We start from the raw sequence: 12,160 nt of genomic DNA, 5'->3' as shown, positions 1-12,160 counted from the left end.
GCTTCTAAAAGGCACATTTTCCTTCATGCAAAATAATAAGGGAACTGACCTTTAGCACTTAAAAAAAAAAAAATCATGTATTCTACTCCAAATTTACTGGATTTTATTAATTACAATTAATTACAGTAAAATTTTTGGGGAGGAAGAGTGGTCTTCAAATGGAAGACTTTGAAGTAACGCTGTAACTAGGTTTAATTGAGACCAGTGCTTGAAAGCTATCTGAATACAGAAGAGGTGTTCTCATAAGTACTGTAATTTTGATGCAAACTGATTTTTTATAAAAATAGTATCAAATGACACTTCCTGCATGAAGTTTAGCTCAATGTTAACTACAAAAACATGTTCTATCTGCAGAATCTAGCTATAAGTAACTCAAGTGTTAAGTCTTTTTTTTGTGGTTGTGTTTGTTTTAATCAGAATGTCTTTAAGAGGAATTCATTCCTAGTAGATGCCACATACATGCTCCCTAAGCAATTGAAATACTAGGGTGTATTTTTGAGGATCCAGTCACAGAGCAAGGAGGATGGCTTTGTTCATGTGATAGAATTAAAAGGCTTTGAGACTCGAGCCTACCTATGTCTACTCATAAGAATATCCCTACAAGTCAAGGCAATAGAGTTGCTTATATTGGCTGGAGAAGGATTTGGGAATAAACCTTCATTTCAGAGGCTGTAACAAGTTTTCTCAATAATTTAGGTGAGGGAAGGTGGTTATGGAACCCTGGGCCACCCAGGCTTAGCAAGGAATTGGAAAGGACTTCAGACAGCTATAAGAAGTTCACGGAGGGTTCAGTCTTGGACGGCTAATCCAGCCTTCTATTTTTGTAGGCAGTAGTAGTTGCAACAGCTAAAAATTGTGCCTTTTTTGTGGCATAGAACTGGCACCCTGTCCTGTGAAGTTTTATTGTAGAGCTTGAACAGAAGAATATCCATATATTTTACCTCCATCTGCCTAAACCCTGGGAAAGAAACAACATCACAGTTACCTGTTTGGCTTGGAGAGGTGTTCTTAGACCATGTATTACTGGGTTGTCTGTACCTGGTTTGGTTTTCACGTGTGCTGCAGTACCTCATGGTATGCTTTGCAAAATGGGTTTGACAAGTCCAGCAGTAGGAATATGCAGGTTTACCCTGCATCACTGACCTTGGGGGACCATCCGTCAGTGTCATGGGAGCCAGAGCTGTGCTGTGGACTGAACTTTTGCAACTAAGCTTTCGGGATAATGTTTGTGTTGCATCTTGCTGAAACATGGGTAGTACTAATTTCACTTTTCACATTTTGATGCAGAAGAGGTCAAACAGATTCAAGGGGTACTGTATTTCCTCATGCAAAGGCAACAGGGAGGAATTTGCAGCAGCTGTTGAGGCTGTTTAAGAGCTTTCTACAAGTACGCATCACTCAGCAGTAATTCATCAGCTTAAGGGAAATGGACCTTTTGAAACTCACTGGGCTCAGCTGGCTGTGCATGTGGTCATTAGAAATACAGTCTAGCTTGATTTAAATAATAGGAAAAGAAATTACTGAGCTTAGAGATCCAGTCAAATTGTGTGGTAGGAATGTCATCTAGGTAGTGTTTGGATCAAGGGTAGCATTGCAGCCCTAGTGGGAATATGGTTCACAAATATAAGAGAGGAAGCACATTTATTATTAGTTTACCTCAAAGATCCTGTGACATTTGCAGTATGACTGGAAGTATTACTGCAGAAGGTAATTTTCACTCTAGATCTTGGCTTCCAAATGCAATCTGGAACTCTGCAGAGTGAGAAGGACGCAAAGAACTCGAACAAAGGATGATAGTACTGGCTATATGTTTGCTGAGTATGAGTATGTGCTTTTTCTCATGGCATGTTTTAACTCTGGTGCTTCAGTTGATACACAGCATACAGTCTTGGATGCCTCCTCGTAAAAAACATGCAGGCAGTTGGAGGGTTCAGAGGACAGCAACGTGAATGGTAAAAGACTTGGAGGAAAGGCTGGGGTAGCTGTGTTTTTCAAGACCAAGTCTATAGAAGAACGGACTGAATGAGGTATTCTTTCAACACATAATCAGTGGTTACAAAGAGGTGAGTGTTTCTGGGTCTGCTAAGGGTAGGGAAGTAACCACCTTAATTAACAGTAAGAGAGACTGTCATTAAATCCTAAGAAACTTGTTCTAACTGTAAGGATGGTCATACAGTAGAAAAATGAGTGCAAGGGAGTCTGTAGCACCCCTGTCATTGAAGGCAAGACCAATATACTGCTGTCAGGAATGGTCCAGGTATAGCTGACCCAAATTCTGAGCAGCACGATGGAATGGATGAAGTCTTTGTGTCCTCCTTAGCCTAGTCTTACTCCCTTCCATGGCTGTAGCTGCAAAAGCACATTTAGAAAAAGTGGCAAAGTGAACTTTGCAGCTGCAATTAGGTTCTTAAAATCAAGACATTTTATGAACACCAAAGGAATGTGATACAGCACTGAACTTTTGAAATGAAGCTATACTTAATGAAGTGACTTAACATCTTCAGAGCACTTCTGTAGTTAACATAGGTGTAACTTACATGTAACAGTAAATCATACACCTACCTTTTTGGAGTTTAATCCACTCTTTCTCAGCAATTATGGAATGTTTGGTCTTATGTAACCATGGTCCTTTCTGAGTGCTTGAGTTAAATGGCACAAATGTTTGTACTTGTTATAGTAAAGAATTTGGAAGGACCTAATTAGAGAGTAGTACATAGTAGTCTATGTACTTAAAGGAAAGAACAACTTTTTAAGTACTTTTAGCAGAAAAATGCCTATTTCATGTTTTGTGTTCAAGCATCACAAGGACCTCTGGGGAGATGCAGCTAACAGAGAGGAGGCAGGCGCAAGAGCTAGTTCTAATATAGTAAACAAAAATTTGAAGTAACCCAACTAAATAATGTTCAAAGTAATGTTTTATTACTGTCTTCTACAGTAGTGGTCCCAGGCTACTTCTGATGTATTTTTAAAAGATCCCAAACAGACTTTTGGGCCAAGCAGAGATCATGAAAATGCAGCTTCAAACAACTCAAAGTAACTCCTGTGTTTAACCTTGTAGGTTTGTAATTATTCTGATCCATCATATAAATTTGTCTTTAAAAAAAAAACAAACCCAAACTGAGCTTTCTTTCAAAAGTGCCTGAAAGAGGGGGGGGGGGGGGGGAGAGAGGAGGAAGAAAATACCTTTTAACATTTGTAATACGTTTTATCCTTTTCTACTTTACTTTTCTAGTGCTACTGTTGTGGCTTAACCCTAGTAGGCAGTTAAGACCCACGCTGCTCACTCACTCCCCCCTGGTGGGGTGGGGGAGAGAATCAGAAGGATAAAAGTGAGAAAACTCATGGCTTAAGATGAAGTCATTTTAATAGGCAAAGCAAAAGCTGCACCAACAAGCAAAGCAAAATAAGGAATTAATTCATTACCTTCCATCCACAGGCAGGTGTTTATCCATTTCCAAGGAAGCAGGACTTGGGAAGACAAAACACATCGCTCTGAATGCCCTCCCAGCCCCCCTTCTTCTTCCTCACAGTTTTTATTGCTGAACACAGCATCATGTGGTCTGGGATATCCCTTTGGTCAGTTGGGGTCAGCTGTCCTGGTTCTGGCCCATCCAAACCTCTCACGCACCCCAGACTGCTTGCTGGTGGGGCAGTGTGAGAACCAGAAAAGGCGTTGGTGCTGTGGAAGCACTGCTCAGAAATAACTACAATACCCACAAGTTATCAACACTGGTTTAGTCAAAAATCCAAGACCTTGCACTATACTAGGTGCTAGGGAGACAATTAACTCTATCCAACCAAAACCAGCACAGTTACAGTACTGCTTTTAGACAAGTCATTTATATTTTAAGTCCCTGTATAACTAACACAAATGCAAAGAGAAACTGTTCTATGCTTTCCATTTAGTGGTCTGGTTTTAGTACCCAGAAGCCCACTGAGCTACCAGCTAAGCTACAGAAAACACTTCCTTGAAATAGAAGGCTAAGAAAATTTAGAACAAAATCCACCATGTAATCCAAGATCTTCAACTTTTCAGTGAAATAATAACAATAGCAAAAGAATCAAAAAGCTTTCAGTGAAGCTCTGTGTGTCAGCTGCAGAAATAAGCCTAAATTTGGTAGGAACTGATGATGGCATGCCTGTCTGAGTCTGTGCCACAGAAGGCACCAGAAGTTCTGTCAGGCTGATCCTCACAAAAGTTTATTACAATGAAAAAGACCTGAACAGATGAATCTTACTTACCAACATTATGGAATGACTTTGAACAATAGTAATCAAGTCCAGCTTTTTACTGTAGATTTATGCTTTTAAAAGAACCTGACATATGGGAAATATTACTTCAGCCGATGTTGAGACAAGTGTTAGAATTTCTCTGTAAAATGGTTATGGGATGGTTTTTTCAACTTGCATTTTTTGAAAAAAATGTTCGGATTTCTTTTGAGATTTAAAGTTCTTATGGATTTCTTTTTCCCTACACATGCAATATGCAAAAAAGAGATATGGAAAATATACTTTCCATAAGCCTCCAGCTGTGTGGAATGTCATACAAGTTGAAGCCACATTATAGATGTATTGAGCCATAAGGACTACCTTGTTCCTGACCATGTTCAAGTTTGAGTGGAAGGAGGTCAAGCAGCAAGAGAGTTAAGTGCAGTTCTGCTTTTCCCAATCAGGAGAGTTAAGCCTTGGGAAGATCCCTGTCGGAGCATCCGACAGAACAGACTGGGAACCAAGCAGTGAGAGGATGATATTCCACAGATGGCATGGTAATAATGCGTTAGGAGCTCCGAGAAGGAACGCAGGCTTATGAAGGGCAAAATTCAGCCTTGCAAGAAATGTGCCATAGGCTAGACGCACTAAGGGACACAAGTGGCTTCCAGAGCACAGGGGGATTTGACGGCGCTTTCTTGATGATGCAGGGCTGAGAGGCAGCCAGGCAGGTAGGTGTCTTAGGTCAGTGTGTGCAATATACCACTCTCTAAGGAAAACACGGGTGGTGGGGGTGCAGGGCAACGCCAGACACCTCCCTGTAAGCTGTATTTAGATGCCTTAAGCCACTTGGGAGTCCCACTCAAGGATCATGTATGGAAACTGTATTTTTCATTTAAAGAACTGAGCAGGAGCTATGCTCTGCCCTTGCAGGAAAGTTAAGAGGTGTCCCTCACTTCATATTGATTAAAGCTTCTGATTCAGCATTTGAGGGACTTGATTTCCTTTCTTTGGTATTTATTCTCCGTGCTGGAGTATGGGTAACCCTTACCTGCTTGTCAGGAGTCTCCAGTGAGCAGCTGTGCTGGGCAGGAGTAGTCTCTGTTTCTCTTGCTGAAGGTGGGTGACTGCCTGGTGAAGAACACACCTGAGCCTGCCTGCATCTGGTGCCAAGGCACTCCGGGAAGAAACAATCCCTTTAAGAACTATTTTTATTATTCTTTATTCCTTATTATCTAAGGAATGAAGTCAGAATATATCCAATTGTAGGACAATACCTACAGAGTAATATACCCTCTTGAATTTTCTGTTGATGATCCTGGATCATCTACATCCAGGGTGAGTGCATTAGCTTTTTTGTGTGTTAAAGAAAAAAAAAAATTGGGAGAATTTCTCTTTCTTTCATTGCAGTAAATATTATCTTCACTGTGTTTTGTAATGTGGCTCATTCATCTGCTGTGTGCTCAACATACTTTTAAAGAAATTGCTGTTTCTAACTTCCTAGTGGAAATAGAGGAAAATCTGTTCTGAGGAGGCTGATTGTCCTTATGGACATGGCAAGTGCTGAGCTGGCCAGCCTGGTAAAAGGACTGTGTATGCTCATAGAATTTGACTGTTCAATACCAAAGGAGCTTTTTAAGTTGTAAACCCATAATATTAGGATCCCAGTGAATTACATCTTGCACAGTGAAGATGTAATTAACAGTGAACATTAAATTAACATGGAGTACAAAATCTTCTTGGAAAAAGTTATTTAGATGTGCATATTTTCTTGGTATGAGTTGGCAATATTCTATAACATTGTCTTTTATAGCAAGGAAAAATATAATCAGATTATTTATTCAAAGTTACGTTACTGGAAAGTTAAGTTATATTCCTTATATTTAAATGATTTTTTTAAAATACAGAAATATTTTTAAATAATTTCTACTTACAGATTTTAGGTATCTTTCATTTATGTTTCTGCATTTAATGTTAAGATAACATTAGGTTTCAGCTAGCTTCAAGTCATCAAAGCTAAACAGTATTTGAGTGAAAGAAAGTTTAGTGTGTTAGAAATAACTGTTCGTAAAGCCTCTGTTATTCTTAACATCCAAAATGGAATTTTCCTTTCTGAACTCCCTCTTCAGCTTCCCATCTGATATGATTAAAAACAAAGGTGGATTCTATTAATTCCTGTATAATTGTACTCTAATTATAAAATTCAGTAGAACATCTTTATGAAAGAGAACTGCAAATAATATCTTTATACAAGCATTGCTCTGTAACTACTAAAAAGTTCTTATAATAGGCTAGCTTAACACATCTTCAATTTCTTTCTTTAGAAGAAAGAACAGTAATTATAAAGATTAAATTAAGCCATTTAAATAAGAAAGAAATGTAACTCAGTTGAGTTCGGACCAATTTTTTTTTTAAAAAAAAAAAAAGGGGCAAAAAAAAAAGCCCAACCCAGACCCAATTTTAACCTTTGTGGAAGCGAACATGCAATGTTGTATCTAGTGGGTAGAGATGTTTTTGGAAGATCTTTAAAAGACTGAGATGCAGGATAAGAGATTTCTTTGCCTATTCTATTGTTATTAGCAGCCATTAGCCCTGTACAATAAATCTCATTTTTGTTGAGTAAGAGATACCTGCACAAGCTGTATAAACAAATATGTGTGTATATATACTGAAAAGTATATATGTTAATGCTTAATGTTGAGGGTAATGAGAAATTAGAGGAGGTGAGGCTACCACAGCATAGAATAATCTCACTCTGACGTGGAGACCTCTTAGACCACCTGCTTCGGCTGCAGCTCTCGGGCTGGAATGCTGTCCTCGTAGACACTAGGAGGTCTCTGATGGCCCTCCAGAGCCTAATTTGTGCTTCCCAGAGGAAAGCCATTGAGGACGGAGGGATATGCGGTGTTTTCCTAACACATCACAGGAGGGGGTTAAATAACTCTGTGCTGCACTTACACACTACTGAAGTATAAAAAGGAAGAATCTTAAGGTTTTGGGGGTCCTTTATGTCTGCACTTTATGATTGAATTTCCTGAAAAAAAAGCTTTAAGTGAGAGTAGAATCAATTATCAAGATAACATCAGTATTTTAATTTTCATGTATACATTTTATCTTGCCTGCTTTCATAATTAAATCCTCTGAGTTCAGAGCTGAGTTTTCTGAAAGGCTTTTCTAATGATATAATGCAGAGTTTTAAGTTTTCTGACCTACGTTATTCATACATAAAAGTTTCAGGTAATTTTTGTTATTTTCCTATCTTACAGTAGTTTCTAAATTAATGAAACAGAAATTGTAAAACTGCACAAATAATATTTTAAAATGAGAAATTGAAAGGTTTTGCTGAGAGCAAAATGATTTAATTTAGAAACAAACGTTCTTATTTGCTGGAATTATATAGCAGACATGTAAAAGGCAAGTTGTGGCCAAATTACTAGTCTGATCTTTTTGCAAATATAATTATAGTTGCATAAGAGAAACATGCTATCCATTGTATTGTGGGATAAATTAAATTTATTGGTTTATTCTGCAAATATTTAAATGCATGAGCAGTTTCAAATAAACCTTTAAGATACACATATAAATCTTTAGGGACACATAGGAATCCTTGTGGTATTGAGGACAAGTGAGTCAGCTGAGATTTTGTTTAACAAAGGGTAGTTATTGTTATTGCAAAAAATGTTTCTTACCTAGCAGGTTAATTTATTATAGTTGCTTGTTCTGTATTTTGAAAACTTTTCTCCAGCTGTTGTTCTCAGGCCAGGTTTTGTACTGAAAGCTTTATGAACCTCATTTTCTGAAAATAGAAGATATATGTATTTTAAAAGTGCTTGGTTAAGTTAGCATGTAATGCTAGTGACATAGATGATGATGTAAATTTAGATTAAGTCCTTTTTTTTCACATCCACTTAGAAATTAAATTTTTATTTTAATATTAATTCTCTACCTGATTGTGTAGGAAATATTTGTCCAAGTGTAAAGTAAGGTATGGAGGAAATCCTAGAACAAATTAAGGATGTTCTTTTTCCAGGAAGGGAATTTTCTCCATTGATCAAAACTTTTTGATAGGATGGTGTGAAATAGGACAATTACAAGATTAAAAAAAATAAAGAAATACTTAAATGCTTACATTCACAATTCTTGTGGTCTGAGATAAGTCTGCTGTGTAGCCACCTAATTGGGAAGTGCTTCAGATGTTCCTTCTTTGACTGGAAGTTCCCTAGGACCTGCAGCTCTGCTTTGCAGGCAAATAGGACAGCCCTAATCTGAAGAATTAAAATCAAGCCTCACTAAAGTCTCACAGCAGTCCAGCAATCTAGCAGAGGAATGGCCCTTTCTGCAGAAGGGACTGATCAGTCAGACACGCTCTAATCATGTGTACTGCCAGGGTGGGTGTCACAAAACCCATCTGCAGCCCCGATGGTTTTACATGGGAGAGAGGTCAGTCAGTCCTAGAGCTCCAGAAAGTTGTTTCCTCCAGAAAGTTCCTAGGATATAGTATACCAGGGTGGTAGGGCAAGGCCATGCCTCCAAGGACTGCACCATAACCTATAGTGTCTTACCTCTTCTCTTGCCTTTTTGTCACATACAGAAAGACACCCAAAGCTCATGGAAAGGAGGTGTCAGAGCAGACTTTGTAGGCTAATAGCTGAAAACATGCATACCCACAATTTTGCGTTTTCTTTTCTTTAATGCTTTTGATAAGCATCATGCTTACATGGAAATAGCAATGTACATACTGGAAAGAGAAGGCTGCTAGAGCGTGTTCTTGTGAGGTCGTAATATCAGTCTGTCTGCTGCATGGATATGGGTGGCTGAGCTCAGGTGTTTGTTAATGATGACATCAATGAATGAGCAAGACGAGAGATGTTTGGCATCTGTCAGTAATGCTCTGTATGAGAGAGCTTACACAGAAATGTCAGATACATACAGTAGATGTGTCACAACACAGAAGCTTATTCTAATAACCATAGAGTCCATTTTGGGTGAGGTCACAGCTCTTTCTGGTTTTCTTATTACTTTGAGATTTTTACTACAGTAATGAAATACACTTCTCTTTTCAGTGTTCTGTTTCCTGTGGAAAAGGTTTGAAGTTTCGTGATGTGCATTGTTTTAATAGTTTCCAAGCTAAAATAGAGGAACGAAACTGCAGACATTTGAAAAAGCCACGAACATACAAAATATGTAGAGCTGGAAGATGTCCTGCTTGGAAGGCCAGCAGATGGAAAGAGGTATGTAAAATCTGCTAGAATGTTCTCTATGAGAGCACAGGATGAGATCATATTTATGCCACACTGCTTCAATGGAAAAATTTGTCAGGAAGGGTTTTTTAATATGCACATCACAATGAAATCTACAGTAGTTCATTATATTTCCTTTTTCTTTCTGTTAAGAGTAATTAAAAGTAATTATCAGTGCAAACTGGAAGTATTTGGTAATCTGAATCTTGGACTGGACAGGTACTCTAGGACTTTCCTCAGCTTACCTTGTAAATTCAAAAATAACAGTAAATTTTTAAAGTTTACTTCTTCAGTGATGAATTTAATATCACAATAGTTGCTGTCATATGAATTACTGAAGTGAAGCCAGGTTTGTGAAGAAAGGATGAGAAAAAGGGCTTGTAGTCACAAATACTGGTCTTTTTCCTGGTTTAGTTGTGTAAAACATCTCTCACCTTGTTGTGAAGCTGCGTGGAACTGAGCGCATCCAATATTTTGCATTTCACTCGCTCTTTCAAAATAGAATTCCCCACGTTCATAAAGACACATTACCGCTCTCCACAATCTGACCACACTTCATAGAGCAATATCTACTTTATGCTCAGCCTTGAGTCTTCAGGCAGGTTTTGGGACCTTCTAGCTGGGGGAAAAGGGGGCTGTCTATTTCCACAAACCTTAGTGTTGTAGTGACGGACCTTTGGCTGGGATGGAGGAAGAGGCATGTGGCAAGAAGGATTTGAACCTTTTTAAGCGCCTCAGGATTCAAAATACTTAGTACCACCTGCAAAAGAAAGAGAAGTATCCTCAAAATACTGCATCATTTGCAAGATTTTTCGAACCTGAAATACCGAGATTTTTTCTTTTATTTTAATATTTGCATTTCAAAATAACAGACGAGGCTGTCAGTATCTAATAAAGGAATAACGTAAACTCAGAAATTAAACTGATCTCACAAAAAATATAAGCTTTTTCTTTGCATACGCCTATAGTGATCGCTCTTCCTGTGAATTAAAAGTAGGAAGATCAGTCTAGGTAACTCTGATGTATTTGTTTTCCATATTTCTTGCAATTTTTTATTGCAATTGTAGTTTTACATTTTCAACATATATTTCTTCAGATATAATGAAACACTAGTATGGTAGGGGCTGTGAGGTGTATTTTAAGTAATATCCTAAGAACTTGTAATAATGGTAACTGTACCACCTTCCTGGGACTGTCTCTTTTCACACTGATGTGACAAATTTTGATCCATTTCAGTGTTCTGTATCCTGTGGAGTGGGGATTCAGCAAAGGGACATCTACTGTCAGCTGAAGGATCTGGGTCAAGTGAGTGACGCAATGTGTAACCGTGATACCCGGCCTGCTAGCAAGAGGCATTGCTGGCTGCCTGCCTGCATGCAGTACCAGTGGCTGGTAGATGAATGGGAAGATGTAAGTAAGGCTTTCAACTTGTATGAAGTAACTGAATGATGTCATATTTTTCTTGTTTTCCTTTTCACATTTGGATACATTTCTAATAGCTGTTACGTTGCAGAATAACAAGTGACCATGTTCGATATTTGGAAGGTCAGGCTTGCAAAACTAAAAAGAGTGACAAAAAAATGTCAAAGGCTTTGTTTACTCTCTTATACGGGATTTGCTTGTTTACTGTTATAGACGAAAGCTCTGGCAGAGCTCTGAGCAGGTCCCTATTGATAGAAGTCTAATTTGAATACAGAGTTATTTACATAGAGCATAAAGTGTCTAATAAAACCTCATTACTAAATATCATTTTAAAAAATCACTTCTTAAGACTAAAAGTGAAATGTCAGCTGGAAGTAAAAACCTTGGAGGTAAAACCTTTAGACAACAGGGTTTTCAAGAAGTTCTGTGTGGAAGTCTTACCAGAAAAGATAAGAAACAAACCAAAACTCAGAATTCTCCCAAACACGCATTTTCATATTTAAGAAAAATCTAAAGATACCTTCAGGAGGGAGCTGTAAATCTTAAAGATGTGATGACTGTTTTCCACATGCTAAAAAATTACAAACTTTTGTATCCATGTATGCAAACATACAAACATACATAAAGAGAGAGGGAGAGAGGAGACCAAAAACTATGCATAATACCTGAAATGGTATACGGAAGAGTTTGTCTCTTACTGTAACATTAAACAAAAACCCAGTTTGTGCATTTGTGACATCTTAATAATCTGTGCTGTTCAATTTCCTAGGGAAATCCCCCTGCAACTTTGAATATGAAGGCTCTAAAGTCTCAGGGACACGATCCTGTGGAAGTGACTACTGTTAATATATGTCATTTGTTGGTGCTCTGCAAAACCTGGATTATATTAATGCAGTCCAGACATACATATATTCCTCTGTTAAGCTATACTGAGGGAAAGCTGGCACGTTTCTTTGAAGTGTTCTCTTCTCATATGAAGCTGTTAAGATCAGGAATTAGTGGAAGTTGCGTAGAATGTCCTTTTAGAACAAATACACACTTTCAGAGAATGAGGGTGAATTTTCCTTTCCTTCAAACATTTGTATAGTCTAGCTGGGTATTTGGAGCACTCCACTACAAATGCATTGTGTTTCACTACATCTTCTGGCCTAGTTCATAACTTCTTCCACCTGGATATTGCTGCTTGCTTGAAATTCCTGCATATCTTTCCCTTCTTTCATTAGACTCATATATAGCCCTGCGTATATATGCATGTGTGTATATATACATCTGTATGTATATAGTACATC

General features: G+C 38.1%; 1 protein-coding gene across 1 annotated transcript in view; it reads left to right on the top strand.

Annotated features, from left to right (window-relative positions):
* The window catches only part of ADAMTS20 (ADAM metallopeptidase with thrombospondin type 1 motif 20), a 100,238-nt gene that overhangs the window by 76,869 nt on the left and 11,209 nt on the right, over positions 1-12,160 (top strand). Inside the window, exons 29-30 of the mRNA XM_080391326.1 lie at positions 9,273-9,440; positions 10,686-10,859. Of these exons, the coding sequence (XP_080247452.1) occupies positions 9,273-9,440; positions 10,686-10,859 (342 nt within the window). The remainder of the gene's footprint in view (positions 1-9,272; positions 9,441-10,685; positions 10,860-12,160) is intronic.

This window comes from Falco punctatus, assembly GCF_963210335.1.
Source record: "Falco punctatus genome assembly, chromosome: 6".
Classification (NCBI taxonomy): domain Eukaryota; kingdom Metazoa; phylum Chordata; class Aves; order Falconiformes; family Falconidae; genus Falco; species Falco punctatus.
Note: the sequence above shows the minus strand (reverse complement) of the source record. Positions and strands in the feature narration are given on the sequence as shown.